The sequence below is a fragment of the Myotis yumanensis genome, unplaced genomic scaffold (genome assembly GCF_028538775.1).
Source record: "Myotis yumanensis isolate MYYU_CA2020_CCGP unplaced genomic scaffold, mMyoYum1.0.hap1 SCAF_6, whole genome shotgun sequence".
Lineage (NCBI taxonomy): Eukaryota > Metazoa > Chordata > Mammalia > Chiroptera > Vespertilionidae > Myotis > Myotis yumanensis.
This window is the reverse complement of record NW_027223757.1, coordinates 24071399-24099367: the sequence shown is the minus strand read 5'-3', so window position 1 is coordinate 24099367 and position 27969 is coordinate 24071399. Positions and strand designations below refer to the sequence as shown.

Sequence of the window (27969 nt, the reverse complement as noted above, 5' to 3'; positions counted from 1 at the left end):
AGGCGAGCTAGCGCGGCGAAGATACCTCTATGGTTTTCCTCCCGTTCTTCAGTCGGGAAATGGCCGCTGTGTAGTTACAACGAAGATAAGTCCCGGGAACCTTGCTTCGGCGTGTCAGGTAGGCCTCATGCTGCATTCAAGGTAGCGAATTCACTCAAGGGTAGTGAGTGCCGAGTCTTTTGTGGGTGGTGGCGGGTTGGCGGCGACAGCAAAACCCAGGAGACGTTGTGCCGTTATTTATGTGTTTCCCCGTCAGATTCCCTCAGGTTTTCGAGGTGCTACGAGCCAAAAGGTGGGGGAGGGGAGGGGGGTGATTAGCAGCGAGAACAGTGCGCGCGCGCCTGACTAAAAACCTGGTCGAGAGCCCGAGACCGCGCGGCCTTCCCGTGCGCGTGCGCATATCCTCCTCCTCAACCCTTCCCCCATTTCTTCGGCCTGGACCCCGGCGCGCGCCCGGCTGAACGCTGGGCCCGCGCACGCGCGGTTCCTCCCTCAGTTCCCCGCCTTCTGGCTCCTGAGACCGCGAGCGGTGCTACTTGGGTTCTCCTCATTGGCTGGGAACGCCACCTTTCTTCTGCGCCTTTAGGATTTTGGTAAAGTAATTACGATCTGCAGCAAAGTGCACTGGGTAGTAGACACCCCGCATCGTCTTTAAACTCCTTTTCCTCGGCTTCACGCTACCCGTCGGCTTACGCCTCATTTTTCTTATTTTACTATGTGTAGGATGCTGTTCTGTCTCTCGTAACCGAATCCCGCATCCACCTCGGGCCCTTGGTGTTTCGGGAAAATTCTCTCTGATTAATCTCGGATCCCCTTGGCAACCCACTCTGTTTTGGAGGAACCGGGCGCTGTTGACTCTAGGAGTTGGTGCCTAGTTACTGGCTCCTGGCGTGGGGAGCGGGCCTGAGCCGAGCAATCTCAGCGCGGCCCTGCGACTTCCGGGCCGAAAGGGCAGTTAGTTGTCCAGCGGTACCAGTGGAGCCGTGTCCTTTCAGCAAATGATTCAGCCCATTACATCGTGTCAGAAATGGTGCAGCCATGACTGGTAGTTGGGGGGTGAGTGGGTGGGAGTGGTGAGTTGAGGCTAGTGACTTTGCCCTCGTTTAAATGAAAGTCCGTAAGTTGGCTTTATTTACTTTTAAGATTTATCTCATCAGAACCAAGCAGCAGTACTGGCAACTACTTTTTTATACATCAGACTTTTTTTTTTTTAAGCGTTTTAGAATTGAAGAAAATTAAGACCAAAGTTGAAAGTAAATATGACCGAAACTGATTTAAGAGATTAGCTATCTCAGACATCTTGCAGCAGCGCCTTTTCAATTTTGTGGGGAATTATTCCTCATGTGAATTCTCTTTCCAGTTGGCGTCTACTTGGAATGGTTGCGCTGCTGTTCAGATAAGAACCTTTCCATAGGAAAAACCGCTACAAATTTATTTGCGTTTTTATGTAATCCTAGCCGATTGAGGATAAATAATTTGATGGGAAGGGTTGTGTGTGTAAAATAACTCATAGTGAAGCAGTTTAAAGCCTGTTTACCGATGGCTTATAGCCTCTTGTTTTAAGGATACCATGTGTTCCGTGTTAGATATGGTAAACCCTGAAATTCCCCTTAAGATAATTAAAATGGTGGCAAAGGAGATTTAACTAGAGCTGATTCTTCATGTGGCCGAATAGTATTTTAGGACTTGGGAGACAGAATTGTAAAAACTTATCAATTGATAGGCTCAATTCTAGTTTAATTTATTGACTGACTTATGTGGATAGCTAGTTGTACTTGATGTCTGAGGAGAAGACTTGTAGAAATAGAGAAAGCTTTTCAGTTCTTCTTAGAGCTTTGAATTGGGAGTTTACAGAAACATCATTCAAAATTATTAGTTTAACACAAGTGAATTCTGTGTAAATTTACAGTGATTAACAAAGAAGTGGATAGGGAATCAAAAGGTCCAACGTGTCTCACTTAAAGTGTTGTATTTCTAACCCTAGAATAATAGTGCATGGCATAGGCACCTTATAAATTCAGAGAAATTCTGAAAGCTTGGAGTTCTCTTCATTTGAAAGATGGAGTTATGTGTAGCTCATGAGAGTATGAAGATTAAATGAGGTGATTTAAAAGTAAGCACAGTTCTTGGAACATGGTTGGTTTTTAGATATTTAGTTTGCTATGATTTGTTTATTTCTTTTTCTCGATAGTTGGTTTTTGGAGGGCAGGGATCTCTTACATAGCCACATATCCGTAATATGTAGCACAGTGCTTTGTACATAGATTTGCATTTTAAAAAATTAGCTGAGTTGAGTATAGTCTTTGTTCTGACTTTGTTAGATGTGATTAATGTAAAATGTTAAATACTTATATTTTATGTTAAATATTATAAAATATATTGTATGCCATGTTTTAAATATGATAATTGAATTCTCCATATGGATACTTGAATATATTTATAGATTGTGCACAATAATATATATATGTATACTAGTCTTGACAGCTTACAGCCCCTCTCCCCTTCATGTTACTATTTCTAATATATTTTCTTAGAACTTCAAAAATCATGACAGTAGAGATTTGGCAGTTGGTTCTTGTCTGGATATATAGAAATTAAAATTAGCCTTTTAGATTTGTTAAGTAAAACGCACTTTGTATCACTTCCAGCAGTAAATCTCAGTAGTATTGGACTTCTAGGTCAGAATAAAGTTTCATAACACCAATTTAGAAGATTAGTTTTTCTCTGCCCACTTGAGGGAGTTAATATTTTTAAAACTATAAGTATGCATGCACTTTAGAAATCCTTTGTTTCTGGTTCTGGCCTTTTATTTTTATTTTTTGCTACTTTTTACTGTAGTATGTTTCCCTCAATCACTAGATTCCTATTCCTCCTTCCTAGCTTGATCCTCAACTCTCTTTTTCTTTTTTTTTTATTATCTTTTTTTTTTTTTTTAAATATATTTTATTGATTTTTCACAGAGTGGAAGGGAGAGGGATAGAGAGTTAGAAACATCGATGAGAGAGAAACATCGACCAGCTGCCTCCTGCACACTCCCCACTGGGGATGTGCCCGCAACCAAGGTACATGCCCTTGGCCGGAATCGAACCCGGGACCCTTCAGTCCGCAGGCCGACGCTCTATCCACTGAGCCAAACTGGTTTCGGCAAAACTTTTATTTCCTAAGTCTATTTCCCCTTCCCTGAAATCATTAGTGCCTTTATTAAGAGTACGTATTGTAGTGCTGAGTATAAACTGTGTGTATTGAATTTACCATAAATCAAACTCATATGTTTTATTTTTTGCCAGGAATTTGAATTTAGAGTTTACTATCTGAGAACATATTCTCCAGGAAGAATTTTACAGTATCTCGAAGACTTGACTTGATTGCTCTATCCTGCATAAAACCCAAGGTATATAACATTCATTTTTCTAGTTTTCAGTTTAGCTTGAGAAAACGTGACTGCTACACTCATGATTCAGACTGAATGATTAAAAGTGATGTGGTCTGAAGCTCTTTTTTTTGTTTGTTTTGGTGGCTTGTATGGAGTAAGCCAGATTTAAAAGTTAGTTTTAGGATAAAGATTCTTTTTATCTCTCCTGCTTTTAAGTTGTGTGTCTGCTTCTATTTCTGTAAACACATCTACTTAAAGACTCAGAACACACAAAGCTATTTAAAAGTAAAGCAAGACAAAATAATCTTGTCTAATTGATCTTCCCTTATACCTACAAGAGAGTTCCATAATTTAGTTTTTTTCCCTTTTACATTGGTGCTAATGTAATGAAAGTTGATTGCTTACTGTGTGCCTAATCTTTTTTTTTAAATATATTTTTATTGATTTCAGAGAGAGGAAGGGATATAGAGAGAGAGAGAGATAGAAACATCCATGATGAGAGAGACTCCTGGATTGGCTGCCTCCTGCACGCCCCTACTGGGGATTGAGCCCGCAACCAGACATGTGCCCTTGACCGGAATCAAACCCGGGACCCTCCAGTCCTCAGATTGATGCTGTATCCACTGAGCCAAACCAGCTAGGGCATGCCTAATCTTTTAAGTGTGTTACATGTCCTCACTACAATTCTGAAGAGCATACTGTTTTTATGTATTTCTTTCTTACTTAGAATAAAGAGTGAGAAGACAAAGCTGATATTTGTATATATAAGGATAGTTACCTTTTATTTTGAAATAAATATTTATCGGAAACCTTGAATTTGTCATTTATGTTTCCTCATGAGGAAGTATGCAGACATAATTCAACTTTTAAGTACTATTTCATAATACTGAGCAAAGGCAAGGTAGGTAAAATAAATGCCTTAAAAATATTTGGTGGTAGGATAAATGGTTTAAATACATGGCAATTGCAGGTTATTAGTTTAGTGAGTCACTTACAGAAATTACTAATTTTGAGTAATTTAGTGGAAATTTAGAAAGTATAGCATAGGTAAACAGGAGATATAGACGTAAATAAAATTTTGTGAAGAGTAGATCTTAAACATTAATTAGTAGTGTTACTGATTTCTGAGGTCTAATTAGATACTAATTACATTAGATACTAAATAGTGTTTGGAAAAGTTAGAATACTGGTATCCAGTTCTCTTTTTCTTGTAGCTCCAATCTCTTTCTTGGAGCATTCCTCCAGTTTCTTTATCTTTTATTCTTTTTCATCTTCTTATCAGAAAGCTACAGGTAGACTAAGCATTTGTCATATAAATTCATTTTTATTATGAGAGTAGCGTCATGACTCCAGAGATTTTTTTCTACTAGGAGACTATCCACCATTCCAGTCAGTATTGTATACATGAAGTGGTCAGTTTAATCCCATTTCAGGGCCATAAAGCATTGTGATGACAGTCCGGTAGGTTTATTTTTCTTCAGTATTATGCTACTTGTATTTTCTTTGTCTCAGATTTCTTTTTTTTAAAAGTATATTTTATTGATTTTTTTTACAGAGAGGAAGGGAGAGGGATAGAGAGTTAGAAACATCGATGAGAGAGAAACATCGATCAGCTGCCTCCTGCACACCTACTGGGGATGTGCCCACAACCAAGGTACAAGCCCTTAATCGGAATCGAACCTGGGACCCTTAAGTCCATAGGCCAACACTCTATCCACAGAGCCAAACCTGTTAGGTGTCTCAGATTTCTTATCTGTAATACTCTGATACTATCTTTTTTATGGGAGAGGTAGACATTTGTATTGGGCATGGAATAACATCTAACATACTGCTGCAGTCTGGTATTGCTGCTGTTTCTGACTTCTACCTTTTTGGATTGAGGCACATAGGTGGGGCAGTCCATAGAAATTTTCTGTTGTGTCTTCAGTATATATAATTAGAGGCCCGGTGCACGAAATTTGTGCCCGGGAGGGGCGGGGGGGGGGGGGTCCCTCAGCCTGTGCCCTTGGGGGATGTCCGACCGCAGGGATCGGGCCTAAACCGGCAGTTGGACATCCCTCTCGCAACCCAGGATGCTGCATGTACCAGTGACCATACTTTTCATACGGGTGAAAGGCATCTTGCTGTTGTATGGGCAGCTATATTTTTTTGCCCGCATTGTAAAAAGTAGTACATAACATGATCCTTCTGAGGCAGTAATACCATTTTCTCCATCTTATGGGTGGAAAAACTGAAGCAGAGAGAAATTAAGTAATTGGCTTTGTCACAGTGTTAGAGTAGCCTTGCTAGTTTTAATTTTTAAATCTAAGAGACTGTTCCCAGTATGTAGGGTAGGGTCCCTAGGCCTGGCCAGCGATCAGGGCCGATCTGTGGGGTGACCAGCGACAGGCGGGTGGCGGCCAGCCCCGCCCCCCCATTGCCTCCTGCGTTGAGTGTCTGCCCCCCAATGGTCAGTGTGCATCATAGTGACTAGTCGTTCCACTGGTCGATCCGCCATTTGGTCGATTTGCATATTAGGGTTTTATTATATAGGATAGGATACCTTTCATGCAAGTGAAAATACAGTTTTTAGTTAGGAATAATTGATTGGCTTAGTTCTCATTTGAAAATGATGTTTCTCCTTATAAAATTCAATTTGTAAAAAATAAGTTAAATGATGTGAAACTTCTATTATATTGTGATTTTTAACCTATTTTGGTCTCTCATTTTACTAGGAGTAAAGAAATGGGTCGCTCCAATTCTAGATCACATTCTTCAAGATCAAAGTCTAGATCACAGTCTAGTTCTCGATCAAGATCAAGGTCACACTCTAGAAAGAAGAGATACAGGTGAATTACTGTCCTTTTTAAATCTTTTAATAATGATAGTGATATCTAATACTTATGGAGTGTTTACTATATACAATAGTGCTAAATTCATTAATATATTCTCAAAGAATCTTGTCAAATTGATCTGTTGTTACCCTCATTTTACAGTTAGAGAAGTTGAAAATTGTCCAAGTTGTAAGCTAATAACTGGCAGAGCTTAGATTAGAACCCAGCTAGTCTAACGCTATATCTCAGATTCTTACTGTGCTGTGCACTCTATGGTGATTTCTTGTTTTTATCTATATGTTGAGATGAATTAGATAAAGTAACAAACAATTATTTGGCAGTAAATCTAGATGATTTCATAGTTGTTTACTATTTCTGACTCAAGGCACCCATAAGTTTATTCTTTTGTTAAAAATGATTAACTTCAGTTATCTTTCTTTAAATAGTAATACATAGTTAGCATAGAAAATGGAAACCATACGTTGAAAATAAAAGTGACCATAATCTCATTAAGAATTAATACTAGTTTATGATTTTTTTGTATTATTTTTCTAAGCCTAACTTCATATTATGTATGCATTTGGCCAATGGTATTTCATTGATGAATATTTTTCTGTGCTGTTAAAAATTCTTTTACACTATTTCTTTAAGTGCTTGAATAAATGTACTATAATTTGTTAGTATGTTCTGTTGAATATGTCTTTTTCCCATTTTCTGTGCCTTCATTTCTAAGGTCTTTAATTTAGTCTCTCAATATTTACCTTAGAAATGAGACGCTTTTCATTAAAAACAGTAAACTTTTACTTTTGTGTACATGCGTTGTTTTTTAATGTCCATTTTTAGTTTTGACAATTGATTTGCATGCTATATTCAACTTGGACTATTTAGAATGGTAGGATGGAATAGTTTTTTTTTATTGCATTGATATTTATTTCATTTTTAGTTCTAGGTCTCGTTCCAGGACGTATTCAAGATCTCGTAGTAGAGATCGTATTTATTCTAGAGATTATCGGCGAGATTACAGAAATAATAGAGGAATGAGACGACCTTATGGGTACAGAGGAAGGGGTAGAGGGTATTATCAAGGTGGAGGAGGTAGATATCATCGAGGTGGCTATAGACCTGTCTGGAACAGAAGACACTCTAGGAGTCCTAGACGAGGTCGTTCACGTTCCAGAAGTCCAAAAAGAAGATCAGTTTCTTCTCAAAGATCCCGAAGCAGATCTCGCCGGTCATACAGATCCTCTAGGTCTCCAAGATCATCCTCTTCTCGTTCTTCATCCCCATATAGCAAATCTCCTGTCTCTAAGAGACGAGGGTCTCAGGAAAAACAAACCAAAAAATCTGAAGGGGAGCCCCAAGAAGAGAGTCCTTTGAAAAATAAATCACAGGAGGAACCGAAAGATACATTTGAACATGACCCATCTGAATCTATTGATGAGTTTAATAAATCATCAGCCACATCTGGTGATATTTGGCCTGGCCTTTCAGCTTATGATAATAGTCCTAGATCACCCCATAGTCCTTCACCAATTGCTACGCCACCTAGTCAGAGTTCATCTTGCTCTGATGCGCCCATGCTCAGTACAGTCCACTCTGCAAAAAACACCCCCTCTCAGCATTCACATTCCATTCAGCATAGTCCTGAAAGATCTGGGTCTGGTTCTGTTGGAAATGGATCTAGTCGATACAGTCCTTCTCAGAATAGTCCAATTCATCACATCCCTTCACGAAGAAGCCCTGCAAAGACAATCACACCACAGAATGCTCCAAGAGATGAGGCTAGGGGACGTTCTTCATTTTATCCTGATGGTGGAGATCAGGATACTGCAAAGACAGGAAAATTCTTAAAAAGGTAAGAACTAAAGCAGAGAATTTAGATGAAAATATTAATAGTTTTATTCTTTGAATTCTCTTTGGATTTATAAGACTTAAAATTGCACTGCTATATGTATTTAGCTATTTTTACTCATGAATTCCTTTATAAGTTAATTCCAGATTGTTTTTACTTACATCTCTCTAACTTTGGAAGTTAAGTGTTTTAATAAGAACTAATTTATATTCCTCCTTTTTTTATCCATTTTCAGTAAGTTCAGAATTAAGATTGTAAACGAAAAATGACTAGTGTAAAGCGTAATTGTTAACATGTAAAAACAAAATTTTCAGAGATTAATTTGTAATGTTAGAGCATTAAAAGCTTATTTTGTTCTCTTCAGCATTATAATGTGACCTATATAAATAATGCAATTCTATTTCATGTTCTTAACTTGTGTAGTATTATAAATAATCCAGCTGCCAATTTTTAATGAATCTGCCTGACCATAGAAAAGATAATGACTAGTGATATTTGAAACAGATACTCAGTTTGAATTCTAATTTCAAGTGTTGCTAAATGAAATAATCAGAAATTTTGTGTAAAATACATAGAATGCTATTAAGTAAATAAATAGTTGACTAGTGATTCTTAGCCTCAGAAGTTAAACTTAAGCTGTGATGTATGTTATAGGATCTCTGGGAATTTGGATGTTAGTGCAGATTTGTGGGCTGTGACTGAATAAGAATAGGTTTTTGAGAATGGCTTCTGCTTTTTAACATTCAGGAAGTCTACTACATAAATTGATTTAAAAACTCAGTACCTAAGTGCTATATGGATGCCTTTACTGTTTTAAAAGTGGAATCTGAAAACACTTTCAGTAGGGTTTTTCCCTCTCATTACCGGTCCTGTGGTATTGGGCAGCACATTTAAGTATGCAAGTTATCCACAGTGAATGCAATCCAGAGTTACCATCCTCTTCTTTGCTTATTCACAGGTTCACAGATGAAGAGTCTAGAGTATTCCTGCTTGATAGGGGTAATACCAGGGATAAAGAGGCTCCAAAGGAGAAAGGATCAGAGAAAGGGAGGGCAGAGGGAGAATGGGAAGATCAGGAAGCCCTAGATTACTTCAGTGATAAAGAGTCTGGAAAACAAAAGTTTAATGATTCAGAAGGGGATGACACAGAGGAGACAGAAGATTATAGACAGTTCAGAAAGTCAGTCCTTGCAGATCAGGGTAAAAATTTTGCTACTACATCTCACCGGAATACTGAGGAGGAAGGAAACAAGTACAAGTCCAAAGTTTCACTGAAAGGCAATAGAGAAAGTGATGGATTTAGAGAAGAAAAAAATTATAAACTTAAAGAGACTGGATATGTAGTGGAAAGGCCTAGCACTACAAAAGATAAGCACAAGGAAGACGACAAAAATTCTGAGAGAATAACAGTAAAGAAAGAAACTCAGTCACCTGAGCAGGTAAAGTCTGAAAAGCTCAAAGACCTCTTTGATTACAGTCCCCCTCTACACAAGAATCTGGATGCACGAGAAAAGTCTACCTTCAGGGAGGAGAGCCCACTTAGGATTAAAATGATAGCCAGCGATTCTCATCGTCCTGAAGTCAAACTCAAAATGGCCCCTGTTCCTCTTGATGATTCTAACAGGTAATTTCACATTAATGCCCAGTAAATATAATGGCTTTTAAAATGTGGGTGGTTGGTTAATATTTCATTTAATTTTTTTTATTTTCTGAATACATTTCCCATTTTCATATTCAAACCAATGGTATATTTTGTTTGTGTGTGTGTGTGTGTACCGATATGTTCCAGACCTGCTTCCTTGACTAAAGACAGGCTACTTGCTAGTACACTTGTCCATTCTGTCAAGAAGGAGCAAGAATTCCGATCCATCTTTGACCACATTAAGTTGCCTCAGGCCAGCAAGAGCACTTCAGAGTCATTTATTCAGCACATTGTGTCCTTGGTTCATCACGTTAAAGGTATGTTTAGTATGCTTAGTATTGTGAATTGAATTTCTCCTGCAAATAGAAGAAAATGAACAGCAATGCTTAATAATTAATGTAGCCTAGGGATAGCAAGAATACAGACAGCATTAAAAATTTGGAAAAAGGAGTGTTTCATGAAGAGTGCTTTCAGTCTTGCCAGCATTATGATATTTAATAAAAACCGATTGAAATATTAAGAGCTAAAACATACCCTAAAAATGTATATCATGGTAAAACACAATGTAGATTTTGTTAATGCTGAAAGTTTTTTTGAAATGTGCCATTATACTGTATTTGAAGTGCAGTATGCTTACAGATTACCTTCCATTACCTGCATGTGTATGACTTATAATGTACTTGGCATGGATTTATAACAAAGTCAAACAGCATTGTTACTGAATATTAAGAATTTTTTCAACTTTTAAAACCTGAAACCTGTGGGAAAACCGGATTATCCTATCTTGTCTTTGTATTACTTAATTTGTTATAATACTTACCTTTTCTACATGATAAATAAACCAGAAAAAAATTATTAGGATTTTAAAAAAGATATTTTACTGATTTTAGAAAGAGAGGAAGGGGGAGGGATAGAAAGAAACATCAGTGAGAAACACCGATCAGCTGCCTCCTGCATGCCCCCCTACTGGGGATCAAGCCCACAACCCGGGCATGTGCCCTCACCGGGAATCTCTTTTCTGAACCATGTCAGCTGGGCATATTAGGATTTTTTACTTTATTTTTTTTAATCCTTACCTGAACTTTTTTTTTTCCCCCCCATTGATTTTTAGAGAGAGTGGAAGGGATAGGGAGAGACAAAGAGAAACATTGATGTGAGAGAGAGACATCTATTGGTTGCTTTCCACACATGTTCCGACTGGGGCCCAGGATGGAGCCTGCAACCAAGGTACGTGCTCTTGACCAGAATAGAACCTGCGCCCTTCAGTCCATGGGCCAAACACTCTAACCACTGAGCAAAGCTGGCTAGGGCCATATTAGGATTTTTAAAAGGTAAACAAGTTCAAGAAATTTAAAAGTAGATTAGTAATGATTACATGAATAATGACTAATTAGGATAATGGTGAGATTTCTTTAGATACTAAAGATGATAAAGGTATGTGTTTCACTGAAGTTCTGATATGCTATTTTCCCCACTATGTAATTCTAGTTTCAAAATTAGTTTCAAAGGTTTAGGGTATGACTTTTTGGGCAGTTAGGTTTAAGTTTTGTTTTGTTTTTGTCTTTAAAAGGCTGTGTGCTATGAAATAGATTCTTATTCAGGAGTCACCATGGCTGTTGGTCTTAAAAACCATTTTTTAAAAAAAGTTTGTCTTTTGACATGAGAACAACTCATTGTGATAGCTGAAACTTATCACTAGCAATTCTTTATGCACTTGATATTTCAAAACTGAATAATTAATGAATTTCTTTTTTTTTTTTACTGTAATTAAGCATGGTAACAAAATTCTTTTGTTATTTGGCTATAACTGGGTTTGTGAAACAGTTTATGACCATATTACTGTGGTACATAAAATAGGAAACATTAACATTTTTCTTTTTTCACATTTTTTTGACCTGTCTCCACATTTTACAATTTATTGCTGAATTTTGAGATCAGGTTTTGATAAAATTTTTTGCTTTTTCATTTTCTTTTTTTTTTAAAGAACTGTAGTTATGTTTTATTACTGGTATTGTGCAACCGATCTAAGCAGCTCTTACTTAACCTAGAGCTGAAAATGCCCAGTGATGTTTTCTTTTTCATTGTAACTAGGTCCTGGAATATGTTTTGAAATGGCAAAATCCATGTTTCAAAGTAAAATAGCTGTTGAAAGATACAGGCAAAGTTGAATCTTCTGTCTTCCTGGCAAAAATGGCATAAAAACTGAGTTGCTAGCTCAAATTCCTGGGTTTCATGGAATTAAGATTGAGGCACTACCCTTGTAGTGGCCGTTTCAAGTTTTAATTGGTTATGAGACATGTGCTGGATACTGGGCGGTAAGTTGACACAGATGTATGTTGACCTGTTAAGCAGATAGCTTGCTTCGTAATGTAACATTTCATGACTTACACATCTTCTGTATTTTACATTTACAACATACCATGAACTAGTTTAAAAATTAGTATTGATATCACTAATTTAAAAATTGTTAAAAGAAAGAAAAGGCATTAATATCAAATGTGCTGTCAGGTTTGCCAAGATGCCAGATTTTTGGAGTAATTAATGAATGTTAATTGAAAAATATTTTCTAATTGAAATAGCAGTATTAAGTTTTTTCTTAAATCCAATTTTTGCTGTCAGTATAGTTTTCGATGAAATAATTTTGTTTACTAAAACCAACAATGTAGTTATGTCATTTTTATTTTCTGCAAATGATTACTTGAAGTAACTTGTTCATAATTGGCAGGGTATAAGGATATTCACATTTTGTTTTTGTTCTGTTTGATGAAATAGTGCATTATTGAAATGAAATTAGAGACTCTCAGTTTAATCTATTTATTGTTTTTGTATTATATGTAGTATTGACAGGGACCTGTGAGGAACTTTGTATCAGTTTCCTGTTGAGGTACAAGAGTTATAAAAGGAACAGGGTAGGAGGAACTCTTGTAACACTTGATTCCTTTCTGCTAGGTTTCTTGAATATTTTTATTTTCTTTTCACTCGCTACATGCCCTTCTGTCACAAATGAATATCCCTCTTAAAGTAAAGATAACTAATTGGGCAGTATTTCTCCTAAATCAACAGAGCAATACTTCAAATCACCTGCGATGACCCTAAATGAGAGGTTCACTTCCTATCAGAAAGCCACTGAAGAACATAGTACCCGCCAAAAGAGCCCTGAGATACACAGGTATGTGTACTATTGAACAGGCATATAAAAATGCTATTTTGATAGGAAAACACTGTTTAAACAAGATTATATTGGAACTGTTATCATCATGATACAAATGAACTTTGGTTTTATTCCTGATTTATACCTTGAATAAATATATTTCTAGTCTTGAAAAGTTGGTGATTTATTGTTTATTCTTAATTTTCAGTTTATTTGGTTTAAACTGGTTGTTAGGATTTAATTACTTTTTTATTACTCCCCAGTATGGAATTAAAATAGCACATTTGCTTTTTGGAAGGGGGTTGGATGCCTAGAGTAACCCTTGAATTTAATTTAATTCCAATAAGTTTGTAAAATAAAAATGCTTGGTGGAGAGGCAGAATTATTTTTCATGAAATGAGCATGAACATTGAAGTCAGGCAAGTGTAAGTTCAAATCCTGGCTCTGTCACTTCACTGAATTGGGTTGAACAAGTTATGTAATCTCTGAACATTAATTTTTTTTCCATCTATAAAGTAAGGATAACTGTTTATTTTGCAGGGTGGTGACAATTAGTATTATTGGCTATAAAATATATAACTTAGTACTTATTACATAGTAGGTGTGGTTTTTGGTTACAGCTGAGAAGTTGCTCCTGACAGACACAAGCTTAAAAAGGCAAGGAGAGGTGCAGAATAAAATTAGAGATCCACTGAATATTTAAAAATACTGGGGACACTTAGGAATAAATGATCCTATTTCTGCTTTCATTGAGGATATTAATTGTATTTGTATTATAATTGTATGATGATGGACACTTAAAATGATAATACTTAATCAAAACAGATTTTCTTTTTTGATTAAAAAAGTTTGATAAAGATTAGGCTTCATTTATATATAAAAATCTGGTTGAAAAAGACATTTTAATTCATTTTTAATAGAAATAGTTTTATTTCTTAATTGTCAGTAATTAGATTAATAATTTTACTATGCTAAATTAGTCGATTGGGAGAGAAATACCTTTCTAGTATTTTCTTCACAAAAATGAAAAATTCTAAGGATTTTTTTGTACCATTAAGTTAATGTGACTACAAATAGACTTTATTTTATATTAAGGAGAATTGACATCTCTCCAAGTGCCCTGAGGAAGCATACCCGATTAGCAGGGGAAGAGAGAGTTTTCAAAGAAGAAATTCAAAAGGTATGTTTTGAAGGGACAGTTTTTTAATGTTAAGTTTAGCTTTGTTAATACTGTATTAAGCATAGTTTGTCTAGGCAAATTGTTTACACACACACACATGCACACACAATATTCCCTTCCTAGAAGAAATTAAGCTGACAGTATACCATGTATCTAAGAAACCAAGAGTAGATTTTTCTTTTTTTGGCGAATTTTTATAAGAGTTTATTTGAGCCAAACTGTTAATAGATGTGGAGAGCAAGATCTCAAATGCTCCCTAAGTCAAGAGTAGTTTTAAAAAATGCTAATGAAAGGAAGAAATTACTTCCAAGAAAAGGGTAAAGAATCAATGGGCAGACAAAGGGACATTTTAAAAGCAATATACAAATTATATTAGGATTTCTATAAAGTTTTGTTGTGAAATGGATGAGCTGGAATAAATATTCCTTGATTTATGTATGCCTAAATTAAATCTGTAGGTTCTTCACAGAAGTAATACCACGGCTGCTGAGCATTTTTGATCTGGACTAAGAAATAATCATCCTAATAACTGATTTACAAATGAATGTTTGGAACAAAAACTATATGTCATATTAGAATATTTGTGGATTTTGGAGGATGAATGTTATTAAACTTGAGAGAGGCCCCTATGAATAACTGGCTTGGTGGGGCTCTGTGAAAATGAAATTCATTCGTGCGGGCGGGGGTGGGAGGGGGGCCTCAGGTGATACTCTGGGGAAAAGTAGAAAGTGAGCAACTGTAATGAAAAGGTTAGGTGACTTGGAAGTACTGCTTTGTTGAAATTCTGGCTGTCACCAAATACTGTCTGATATTTGGAAAACATTTAGCTTCTTGGACATTGGTTTTCCATTCAGAAAAACGAGAATACATCTGTTTTGGAAAGTTGTTGAACAATGGGCCTATTATGGAAACATTGGCACTTTTAATACTAGAAGCTTTTAATAGTTGTGTACAAATTTTTAAAATATGACTTACTAGATACGGAATTTAGAGATTAGAAAGAAGAGGGTTTCTTTGCATGGAGTATATTGATCTTGGAAAAGCCAATTCTGAGAAGTGAATACTAATTTTGGCTTTTACTTTCAATACCTTGGATTCAGTTTTGTTTCGCCAATAATTTAGTCTATCCTTGTGCTCCGACACTGAGTATTTTGCTTCTCTAGTTACTCATACTGGTTTTTGAACTGGAGAGGAAAAAATAGTTATTACTGATGGATGGACAAGTGGATATGCCATTGCCTTTTATCTTTCATCTTCCTGTTTGAATGAATAATATATATGTTAATGTGTAATATACATATAGTTTAGAGTTTATAAACTATTTCCACTTTCCTTTAGTCCTTTAGCTTGGTACTTGTGGGCTTGGTAATACCTAGGCGAATAGGAAGGTTTTTGCTCTTGATTTGATTTTTTTTCTTGGTTAGCCTGGGAGCATATAGGTGAGTAGTTGATATTATTTGGATATATACTTATATTTTCAGGTTTATGAATGCTTATGAATATTATAGTTAGACTTCCCAGTACTACTAATTGTTGAATACTAGCAAGGATGTCCACATTATTAGCATCTTACTGATGTGTAATTTTTCTTCATTCCTAGATTCCTCTTTCCATCTTCCTAAATTATATAGTATTTGAAAAAGCAATGGAACAAGAAGGAGGTGAATTGTGACCCAGTTAAACTAATGTCCGTTGCAATACCTGAATTGAGAAAGGGCAGTATATGGCCCAAGATACTGAGTACAGGATTGGGAATAATGTCTTTCTGGCTTTGTTTCTACCCTTGTTTAACTTGAATTGGTTTCATTAATCATATTCTAGTTGCATGTTATGGAAATTACAGAATCCTTTCTTTAAGTGGTTTTTATTGGGTTGGTCATCTTCTTTGGAAAGAGCTTGATGATAATGAGGTTTAAGTAATTAGAACCATTACTTTAGGATATCTTAACTTTATAGGCAGATGGCTACATCACAACTATAGATTATAACCTTTGTCAATGTTCAAGTCATTAAAAAATGCTATTTGGAAAGATGAGGGATAATAATGAGGATTGCTGAGTGGAAAAATAATTATTTTATTGCATAAAAATTTATGGATTGTTTTGCGCAAAAATTTAGGATTTTTAAGATAATTAGATTTTAATAACTTTTCCAGTCTCACTGCACTTGTGTACATAATGACTTAGTAAAAACAACCAACTACACTTTTTTTTTTTTAACAAAAACTAAGTACGGAAGTAGTTTATGATCCCTTCTTTTTTCTGATCCTAAAATGTCACTTTAGAAACTGGCAAAAATTTGGCTATATATGTACATAAATATATTTTTTCTTTCTCCCCTGAAAGTTACTTTGTATCTATCTTTTATAGGGAGATAAAAAATTAAGGTGTGACTCTGCTGATCTTCGGCATGACATTGATCGTCGGAGAAAAGAAAGAAGCAAAGAACGGGGGGATTCCAAGGGCTCCAGGGAATCCAGTGGGTCAAGAAAGCAGGAAAAAACTCCAAAAGATTACAAGGAATACAAATCTTACAAAGACGACAGGTAATTGTTAAAACTGTCTGAATTAGGTTTTAGCTTCTAATTAGCCTTTAATAATTGTCAGCTTAATTGCTTTCAATTTTGACTGTGTAATCGAATATTTAAATTTAAACAATTAAAATTATTTGTTTTACAGCAAAAATGTATTTGTCTTTTACTCGGCTTATGGTGGATGAGGACAAAAACTTTGGAATAGCAAGCTAACACTGAAAAAAAAAAATGACAAATTAATGTGTCCTATTATCCAGGCTACATCAGGAGGTTGGACTTCAATGCAGTGCATTTCTAGAAACAGTTTGTGTAAGAACTTTGGTTCGTTATGCTTGATTCCGCACTTTTTCAACTCATAACACCCAGAGTACAAGAATTTTAAACTGATATCTAGTGGTTTAACATGGGAGAGATGGGGGGAGGAAGGATTAGTTTTTATGAAATAGCAATGTGTATTAGTCTTTCAAAGTAATGTTTCCATGGATACTGTTAGCAGTGGTAAGAGTTATTGCAGGTATGACCTTTTCGGGTGTTGTATTAGAATCATGTAATATTGATCACCATAGTGTCAAATAAATAATAGGAATACTAAGTATCATAGATAATTGTTTTTATTTATTTTTTATTTTTGGTATTCATTAGGTAAATGGTGGATTTTACTTGTGTTTTTTATTGTACTGTCATGTGTTTTTTATTTCTATAACGGAGTAATGGCCCAAACCATACCAACTATTCTCACCATGGTATACAAACTGCAGTCATTTTGAAACTTGCCTTTTCCTACTCTTCTTTTTCTTTCCTTAAAATGACAACAAAAACAAAAAGTTAAAAATATGGAAGAACTGAACCTCATACTTGAAGTTTCCAGACTACTAGTATGATTTTCAGTAGTGGTGTAAAACAAATATTGAAGGAGAATGGAAACAGACTGTCAAACTTTAACACCCAATTACTTTAGTTATGTAATCATTGTAATAGGGGATAGTTTTTTGGCTTGAAAAATATCCCTCTTATTATAAGATTCAACAGGTTCTTCATCGTTTTTAAAGATAGCACATTTTTTTTGTTTTCTTTATTTTTCAGTAAACATAAAAGTAGAGAGCAAGATCATTCTCGATCTTCATCCTCTTCAGCATCACCTTCTTCTCCCAGTTCTAGAGAAGAAAAGGAGAGTAAGAAGGAAAGAGAAGAAGAATTTAAAACTCACCATGAACTAAAAGAATACTCGGGCTTTGCAGGAGTTAGTCGACCACGAGGAACCTTTGTAAGTGATAAAATTATCTTAGAATTTTTGATAGGACTTTACCTTAGAATAAGAATTTTTGATAGGACTTTACCTTAGAATACTGTACATAAGGAAAGTTATATTATATGACTTCGACATTGTTATGTGAGTCATTACTCCTACAGTTAGAATTGGTCTTGAAAAATGAAATTGTATTTGGAGTATCTTCATTTAAGAAATGCCATTTAGGGAAAGGGAGGAGGGTCTGGAGTGGCATACTTTCTTTGTACACAGTAATAAATGTTTTTGCCTGATTAAAAGAAATGCCATTTTGAGATCGAGAAGCATCTATATAAACTAGATACATTTCTTAACTTTGGAATTAATAACTATACATAGTACTTAAAGGTCCAAGAGTCAAGGAAATTTATGGATTGAGACCCGTTTTAAAAAATCACTTAGTTTTGGAAAGATACCTAAAGACATTTTTAAAAATCCATATGTTTGTATTATAACATTTTGATTTTTCCCTGTTTTCTTCAAGTTCTTGTTTATATGTGTATCAACCATAGGAACCATAACTTTTTATTCTACACAGCATACATATTACCTTCATATTTTAATTATTATTTTAATAACTTCTTAGTGCATACTCTTTTTGACTCTTTAATTTTTAGATCCAGATTCCTATCTTGATCGAGTTCCAGTTGGTTATTTTAGTGTTCATTGAGTAGATCATTGAGAAAAAGAAGAGCATTGCTTAACTGGTGATAGGTATAGTTGAACACTTGGGGCTCCTATGATAATTCAAAGGAATTAGACAACTCTTTTGGCTAGTCAAAGGGAAAAGAACCAATTTGATTATTTTTATTTAAAAATACTAGGTCAGGCCATGGAAAGTGTAGTATTCGAACACTTAGTTTTTGTGCATTTCTTCTTAACCTCACTTTCAGAAGGCAGTGTTTTTTGCCCATGATATAAAATGGCCATCCTTTCCATCCTTAGTGGCTATGAGTTGGGTTTTAGGAAGGAAATTAGGAAATATGTTTTTTGTTACTGCAGTAAAATTAAGAGTTTGCATGTAACTTAAATACCTTTAATTGCATTACTAAACAACTTTGTTAATGTTAATCAGTTTCGAATTAGAGGCAGAGGAAGAGCCAGAGGAGTTTTTGCTGGGACAAATACTGGTCCAAACAACTCAAATACTACTTTTCAAAAGAGACCGAAGGAAGAGGAATGGGATCCAGAATATACCCCAAAGAGCAAGAAGTACTTCTTGGTGGGTGTTAGACATCTGTCTTTATTTGGTTTGCATTAATTTTCAAAGCATACAGATAACCACTGCTATGAAAAGATTTCACCATAATGTGGGAACTCTTAAATAAAAGTTCATTACCCAGATGGTTTGAAGTACTGAAAATGTGGGTTCCTTTAGTCCTGTCTGTTCTTTATTGACATCACCTATGGGCTGATCAGGGTATCTAAAATTTATACCTGATTTGATAGCCACATTCAGAGAACTTCAATATAGGTTATCTGTCTATAAGACAGTAAAACTTGTAGAAACTTCTCATTAAGATTTACTGTCTATTATCACAGCCAATTGTTTCAATGAAAGACAAGAAGAATTCTCCATGTAATTAAGGATTTCAGGGAGGCTATTTGGAGTAAAAGGAGGATGAAAAAATCACATTACGGAAATGTGCTAGATACACTAATTTGGTGTTTCCTTGTGATGCTTTACATGAAGTAGTTTTCTAAGGAGTAAAACTAGAGGAGGTGGTCATGAAAGATTCTCTAGTTAGTGATGGAAATTTTCTGCAATTTGACAAGGAGGAGAAGGGTCTGTCCTGCATTACAGACACAGACTTAAGGAAACACCAAAACTATTATCACAGAAGCATTCATTTTTGTCATAGCTTCTCAGGGAAGTCATGTTTCAGAGATTCGTTATGCAGACCTAGTTGTTTCGTTGAAGCAAGTAGGAAGATAGTCCTGGATTTACAGAATTGTATCTTTCATTTGGCTTTTATGAATGTATTATTTGAATAAATCTGAATTTCCATGGCACATCAGCTAAGTTAGAGGCTAGAGGTATATTCTGAAGTAGGTTGATTTTTTTTTTTGGAAAATGAACAGTATGATTGTTTAAGAAATTAGTTCCCAGTTGCCTCTTTTTTGGGTACTTTAATGACCAAGAGTCCAAAAAATGCTAAATTTTTAGAGTACATTATGCATGTTTGCTTAGCATGTACTCCTATGAGGAGAAATTTATGCTTGAGTTGTTTGAATTGACAATCTGGAAAGTGAAAGGCATTTTATTGTTACAGTATAGAACAGTTTAAAAGATCCATCTCTTGATTTAAGAATTTATGTATAACAGATTGTTATTTATTCTAGGTCTGAAGGATGGGAAGAGAAATATGATATAATTCCATTTTTGGCTTAGAAACTAGTAAGGGAGAAGCAGGCATTCTTTTTTTTTTTTTAATATATTTTATTGATTTTTTTACAGAGAGGAAGGGAGAGAGATAGAGAGTTAGAAACATCGATCATCAATGAGAGAGAAACATCGATCAGCTGCCTCCTGCACATCTCCTACTGGGGGCATGCCCGCAACCCAGGTACATGCCCTTGATCGGAATCGAACCTGGGACCTTTCAGTTCACAGACCGACGCTCTATCCACTGAGCCAAACTGGTTTCGGCGCATTCTAAATATGTATTGTGGATTTTCTCCAAAGGAGGAAATGGTGGATTATTGCAAAGGAAAGAGTGATTCAGATAAACTTGGTAAAGGACCTTGGCTTGAATCTTGAGCTTAAAAAATGGTTAGGTGATCCTGATACAGGGAATTCCAGGACTCAGGTGGCTAGATGATTGGTATAAGTTCTGGAAAATAAAGCAAAAGCAGGAGCTAAGTTGTGGAAAACCATAATACTTTTGTAAGTTTGGATTTTAAGCAGTTTTAGAAGAATCATGGTTGTGAACAGATACATCTGAGTGATTTTGAGTGAGCTAAGGGGCTAGATTTGAGAAAAGAAAGTAACATTTGTGGGGATTTACTCAGAGACCCACTACTTGGGTATTGGTACTGAGAAGAAATTCTCTTGTGATAGAGGGAACACAAGGGAGAAACCCATTTGAGGAGATTAAGTTCAGTTCTTGAAATGCCCAGGATAAATCAAGTTGAGATGTGCAATGGATAGTTGTTTAATGCATATCTAGAAAGAGAAATTTAGGTGCCATCATTTTACAGGACACAACTAAAGCCATTATAAGATCTCTCAGTCAGAAGAGGAGAGATTAAAAGGCCAACCTTTGAAAGATGGGATGAGGAGTTGGGTGATGATAAAAATGCCAGAGAGTAGATCAAATGTGAAAGGTCAAAAAAAGAAGTAAAATTAGTAGATTTTATAAAACACTTGTACTATTGTACAAATATTGAATTTAGGCCAGACCTTCATTTTTCTGTGGCTTTATTTCATAACCTAGTATCATATTTTTATCTTAAATTGGGACATAATCATTTTAGGTTGGTCTGTAATTAGCAGTTTTACAAATTAAGAGGTATGTTATTTTAAGAAGTAGTAGTAACTTTTTATATGTTGCTGTTCTGGGTTATATTTAAAAATTTGCATTTCTGCATTAAGCATACATGTACATTTGGCACAAACTGATGTTTACTAGAAGTAAAATGAACACCATACATTTTTTTCTTATAAATCAATTCCCAAAGTTAATTATTTTGGTTCCTTTTTTAAAAAACATGATTTTACTGATTTTAGAGAGGGGGGAGGAGGGGAGGGGGTGAGAGAAACATGGATGTGTGAGAGAAAAATCCATCAGTGACCTTTTGGTGCATGGAAAGATGCTCAGCCAACTGAGTCACATCTGCCAGGCTTATTTTGGTTCTTAATTAATGAGCCATTGAAATGACAACTCGTTTTTACATGGATATTTAAATTTAAAAGATTTTGCATCTTCTGTAAAGATAACTTGATTTTTCAGACAACTAATGTTGAGAATAGGAGTATAAACAAAAATATGATTCTGAGGAAATGAGATTGAAAACTATACACATTCCCCTAGATTCTTTTGAAACAGTTTACCAGCATGGAAGGTTTATCTATATTAATGAAACATAATACTCAGTAATAATGATACTCTAAGCATAAATATGTGTTTTACACATGTTTATTTCATGCTTATAAAATCCTTTTGAGGTGGGGCCATCATTTCACTTTTACATATGGAAAACACTGAGGTACAGAAATTGAGCAGCTTGACCAAAGTTAATATTACATGACTAGTGGAAATGGGGTCAGAATTTGAACCCATGTATTGGCTCCAAAGCCTTGGTTCTGCAAGCACGGAATTGTCCATCCACTACTGAGTAATAGTAACATTTATTGTATACTTTTCTGAAATTTCCTATCTTAAAACTTGGATTTATGCAGATATGGAGATATTTTCAATAATAAGTACTCCGGGAGATAAAATAGTCTTAGAACCTGAAATTCTATGGAGGGCAAGTATATGAAGTTGGAGCAAGTGGAAAAGTGCTGCAGTGGGCAAGTTCTCGGTGGTGAGTTTATGTTGTATCCTGAGGAAGAGAAAAAAACCCTTGGTGGGAAAGGGGGTTCAAGATTGGAGTTAATGAATTTAACCCTTTGATACTTGATCATTCTATGGAGAAGAGATAAAGGGATTCAAAAGATCTTGGTTGTCAATATGGCCTCCATGTATAATATTTTTAATTGTGTACTGCACATATCTGACTTCTCTGGCCCTTTATCATTTGTGAAATAATTTTTAAAAGTTGTAATAAGATTAAACCCGAGGATTAAGAGTTAGTATGGGTGTTAGAACTTGAGGATTAATATGCTTAGCATTAAAATGTCACTTAACTTCCGAAGTACAATATATAGTGTAATGTTCTAGCTATCGGTTGTTTTTTTTTAGCCCAATTTAAAATGATTGTTGCCAAAACCGGTTTGGCTCAGTGGATGGAGCGTCGGCCTGCGGACTGAAAGGTCCCGGGTTCGATTCCGGTCAAGGGCATGTACCTGGGTTGCGGGCACATCCCCAGTGAGAGATGTGTAGGAGGCAGCTGATCGATGTTTCTAACTCTCTATCTCTCTCCCTTCCTCTCTGTGAAAAATAAATAAAATATATTAAAAAATAAAATAAAATAAAATAAAATGATTGTAACTTTAAAGGTACTGGTTAGTTTAACCTCATGTCAAGCTTTGCTACTGCTTTTTCTGTTTTCTACTCTTAGCTGCCTTGTATGGTAATCATTCACTGTTACCAAGATTACTGGGAAATGTATTCTGTAGGTGATATGGTACAAGGGTAGTGCAAAGGACTACTGCTGTGGCCTTGGGCAAGTTACTCAATTTCTCCATGCCTCAGTTTTTTCATATCTGAAATGGTATTAGTAACAGTATTTGGTGGGGTTGTTGTGAGGATTAGATGAGTAAATACATAGAAAGTGATCAGAAACAGTGACTTCCCATAGTAAACACTATAAAACAGCACAGTAGATTGAGACCTTTTTTGTCACACACTGGGCTGGACACTTTACAGATCATCTGTGTTTCCTTAAGGTTTTCTCTCTTTTAAAATGAAATAAAGTCACAAAGTTTCTGTTAAGATATAAACCCATGCCTCTGACGGCAAAACCTGTTTGCTTTTCCCACAAATTTATGAAATACTATGTAAATACACAAACAATAAAGAACAGCTACTTTGGAGTTGGGTGTGCTAATATCAAAGGAAACCTTGAAATTATCTAATTGCATGAGCATTATTTTGAATGGCAGACTATTTTAAAATAGTTTATTTCCAGTTTCAAATTAAACTTTATGGCATTGAAATTTATACTTTTGATAGTTGCTAAATTTGTTTTTTTATGGAGTCTTACACACCTCTAGCTAGTAACGTTTCATTGGTTTGGTAAAGATAGATTATTAGGAATTGTAAATGTTCCTTTATGTAGTCTGTTAATTACATGTGTAATTGAGCTTTTTAAGTCATGCAGGAGGGTGATCTGTATTACATGAATAGGCACAAAGGCATATTCTGTTTTGAAAAATGTGCTCATATCATATAATTTGAAGAAACGTTTTAGTGACTTGGGCAGTTGATCAATATCAGTAATCCATAGGTTATGCAACATTGCATTTATGCCTGTTGTCTCCTACAGGGGCATCATTTTGCCTTATTTCTCAATTGTGAAGGGGGGTAGCAGTTAATTAAATTACATTACAGGAGAACTTTGGAATGTAATACTCATTGACTTGTCCACAAAGTCAGGTACTTTTTAGTTTTGCAGATTGTTTTGATTAATGGAATAATTATTAATTTGTGAAACTCTCTATTTGGATGCAGTTAGTGAAAAATTATGATTGGAATGTAATAGCTACGGTACTTCAGATTGGTGAAGAATAAATAAGTTGAGGTATTTCTCTAGGGAGAAATACTCTCTAGGGAGAAATCATCATGATTTGAGATGACCTACCCCTGAAGATTGATGTGTAATATACATAGATTTAGATTTAAATCTCAGATTTAAAATCTGTTTCTATATGTAAGGTATAATTCATACCACCTATTTAATGTTGATATTACTGTAATGATATTTTTATAACTTTTTCACATCTTTATGACTAAAGTTTTTTTGGAAAAATGTTGATCTCATTTACATGCAATATAAATAGTAACAAGTGGACTTAGATTGAAATACTGGAAAGGAAAAAATTAAAAATCTGAAATTTGGCAGTAATTTAGCAGTTGAGATTTTCCAAAAAATTGTCTGGGCAGCTCTTAGTGCTTGGGTTAGTAAGCAGTATAATGTAATTATTTGCTTTGACAAAGTTTTTGTTGAAAAGTTATTTTACTGGTTTTGTTTTATTGTTTTAAAACATTACCAACCTCATAAACCAAATCAGGAAATTTATACCATGACTTATGATTTAGGGATATAATCATTTTCCTTACAAGAAAGACATTTCAGTGATGATTGTTTTTAACCTTTCTGTAGCATGATGACAGAGATGATGGTGTGGATTATTGGGCCAAAAGAGGAAGAGGTCGTGGTACTTTTCAACGTGGCAGAGGGCGCTTTAACTTCAAAAAGTCAGGTAGCAGTCCAAAATGGACTCATGACAAATACCAAGGGGACGGGATTGTTGAAGATGAAGAAGAGACCATGGAAAATAATGAAGAAAAGAAGGACAGGCGTAAAGAAGAAAAGGTAGACAATTTCAAGTTGTTAGTGACTCTAACAGATTTTCTTGGGTTTGGTGGGGCAGTTAATTGTTAGGAACACTGACTTTTATAGATCATTTTCATACTGTACATCTTTGCTAATCTTTATTTTCTCTCTCTTTTTAGGAATAATAAACCTGACATGAGATTGCAACAGAGAGCAGAACTTGCACCCACTTTTTTTTTTTTTACCTGATTTTTGTTTTCAAATAAGAATGTAAGCATTTTACTTAAATTTTACTGTTTGCAAGTAGTCTATAGAAGTTTTGTTTTAAGTCTTCAAATATCTTGAAAAATAGTAGATTGTATGTTGAAAATTGTACTGAAATAAAGTAGAAAATTGTTAATGTACCCTATTTGTAACTATCAACTTTTAAAAATAATACTTTTACTGTTTTTGTTACATGCATTGTAATTCTGCTTTGTCTATAAGATATGGTCAAGTACAGCTCTGTGAAAGATCTGATTCTCTTCCCTCCCTGTTTGTTAATGTTTATGCTGAAGTAAACGTTAGCTCTACATACAGATTTCTGAAAAGAAGTTGTTTATAGAGATCATACCTAGTTATTTTAACTGTATACATCTGTTTTAACATTTTCCTTAATTCAAACACACTACATTGTAGGGTGACTAATTTTTGAAGTGTACCCCAGAAAAAGTTGTTACTTTGGTAAACGTAAGCTAGTTTAACACTTCAGCAAATGTTTAAGAAGAAAAACAGCTTTGCCAAGAACTAAGAAATACAAACTCATAAAAGTTAGATTACAAAGTATTAGTTTTTTTTTGTTGTTTGTTTTTTGTTGTTTGTTTTTTTGTTTTTGTTTTTTTACTGAGAGCAAGCAGTGGCCTATAAAAACCACACTTAGGAGCCTTTACTATTTGGATTCAAAATTCAGTATTCTATTTTTATTTGAAAGTATGAGTCATGGTCTTAGATAGCAGCTATTCTATGAGAGAGGAAACTGGTTTGTAATAAACAGCAAATAAAAACCCCATTCTTACCGAACATTTTATTTTAAACACAACAAAACCTGTAATCGTGATGTGGTGGTATGGAAGAGGGTTATCCTGCAAAATAAAGATGTGTCTGATTTGATATCTTACATATTTATTTGATCTTTTGGACAGTTGAAATATTAGTTTGTAGTCTAACCATAAAAAATTGGCAAACAACGTACTGTTCATTAGTTGTATTTTAAGTAACTTGTTTTTCAAATGTCAACAATAAAAGTTTTGACAGGAAGTTTTGTTGCAGCATTGATCTAACTTGTTTTTACTTTTTTCCCCCCTATTTCAGTTTGTAAAATGGCCTTTTCTTTTTCTTTCCTAGGGTTCTATTTTTTAGGTAGATAATCTTGAAAATGTGAATTACCTTTATGCTTATGCTGATTGCTCTTAAAGGAATGAAAATCCGAAATAGTAAATTTCAATGTTAAGTATGTCTGCTTTATGAGCATATATAAAAGTAGTCAAATTTCATTAATTCAGCAATTGAATTAGTTGTATATATTTGCATTAAAAGGAGATGATGCTTATTCTGCTAGTGTAATCTTTTAAAGATCTTAAGTGTATGGCCCTTTCATTCTCATTTGATGATTTGCAATCCACCTAGCACCTTGATTGCAGCCAGGGTAATTTGAATTTGCTAAGAGCTATTGGGTGGGTTGCGGGAGAGAGGGACCGAACCTCAATATGTGATTTTTCTGGCCCTAAGATCTTTAGTATTGCGTGATTTCTCCTGTTAATTTTGCCTTTCTGAAATTGTTACAGCAGAGGAATACTGTCAAAGCAAGTATGTGTGTTGGATTGATCAGAACAAAACTAATACCCTTCCAGTTAGAATAATTAGTTGCTAAAGCAACATGGATTTGATCTCCAACACAGGAGAATTTTCACAACCATTTTATTTTATACAAATAAATTTAGCTTTTATTTTAACAGTTATTTTGTTGAATACTAAATCTCTATGCATGATTTTAAATGCAGCTTTTCTTTTGCACTTAAGACAACAGGAAAAAGGGAATTTGCTGAGAAATTATTTTAGGGAGTTGGGAATAAAGCTACTAAGTCCTATCAAATTATATTTTAAGCAGTGCAAGTGCATTGCTTTAACCCAGATATGTTTAGGATTCCATTACTTTATTCTTTTAAAATTGAGAGAGCATGCTACCAGTAGGAAGGATGATTGTGGATGTTTTCTTTTTCAGAAAAAGTCAAGCATATAAAAAGTAGTCTGTGTATTTTTATTTTAAATTGATTTAGAGAGGAAAGGGTTGGGAGTGGGGCGGGGGGGAGAGAAACATTGATCAGTTAGTTGCCTTCTGCATGTGCCCTGACCAGGGAATTGAACCTGCTGGGTATGTGCCCTGATAGGGAATTGAACTTGCCACCTTGTGTATGGACAACACTCCAACCAACAGCCACATCGGCCAGGGCTGTGTGTATTTTAAAACCACAATTTAATTCCACACTTCCTGATGTTATAAAAGTTAAATGGTTTCTCTTGGTAAGGATATATGTTTGCAAGTGCCAGAAAAATAATGACTTGATATCTGCATTAACAGATTTCCTTTTGCCCAGAGAAAGAAAATAAAACTCAACCAAAGGGTATTTCCAGAACAGATAGCTGTTTAAGAAGGCCATGACTCAGTCTTTAGATGTGTATACCTTTCAACATCTTAGAATTTTAATACAAAAAGCAAAATATGTTTTTCCAATTACAGCCTACTCTAAGGAATTACTATTGTTCCCTTTTGTCACTGTTAAAATCAAGTGTTGGGAATTATAGTTTGAGATGAAAATATTACCCAATAAGAATGAATGTAGATGGCTCAACGATTCTTACTCAGTGTGATGTATACTAGTAATGCAACAGGGACTCTTGTAAATTGTCATATGCCAATAAAAATGTCATAAGTGGTAA

The 27969-nt window shown here is 35.0% G+C and overlaps 1 protein-coding gene across 6 annotated transcripts; it reads left to right on the top strand.

The window, feature by feature from the left end:
• BCLAF1 (BCL2 associated transcription factor 1) lies at positions 1 to 27969 on the top strand. 6 transcript variants are annotated; one of them, XM_070417749.1, is made up of 13 exons: positions 3 to 118; positions 3288 to 3391; positions 6088 to 6201; positions 7130 to 8041; positions 8997 to 9662; positions 9828 to 9997; positions 12744 to 12849; positions 13927 to 14011; positions 16381 to 16556; positions 17697 to 17808; positions 18905 to 19051; positions 24820 to 25032; positions 25173 to 27969. In XM_070417749.1, exons 3-13 carry the CDS (start codon positions 6098 to 6100, stop codon positions 25176 to 25178), a joined length of 2697 nt encoding a protein of 898 aa, XP_070273850.1. In that variant the 5' UTR covers positions 3 to 118; positions 3288 to 3391; positions 6088 to 6097; the 3' UTR covers positions 25179 to 27969. The 6 variants fall into 6 exon arrangements, 5 of the variants coding, with proteins under 5 accessions (XP_070273853.1, XP_070273850.1, XP_070273852.1 ...); XM_070417748.1 differs by having other exon boundaries at positions 4 to 118; positions 7136 to 8041; positions 17628 to 17808; XM_070417747.1 differs by having other exon boundaries at positions 4 to 118; positions 17628 to 17808.

Excerpts from the sequence above, each read along its gene's own strand:
- BCLAF1 (XM_070417747.1), top strand. The coding sequence starts at position 6,098 with ATGGGTCGCTCCAATTCTAGATCACATTCTTCAAGATCAAAGTCTAGA. Across the intron at positions 8,042-8,996 it reads ACAGGAAAATTCTTAAAAAG|GTTCACAGATGAAGAGTCTA; the intron begins GTAAGAACTAAA and ends GCTTATTCACAG. Across the intron at positions 16,557-17,627 it reads AAATCTTACAAAGACGACAG|TAAACATAAAAGTAGAGAGC; the intron begins GTAATTGTTAAA and ends TTTATTTTTCAG.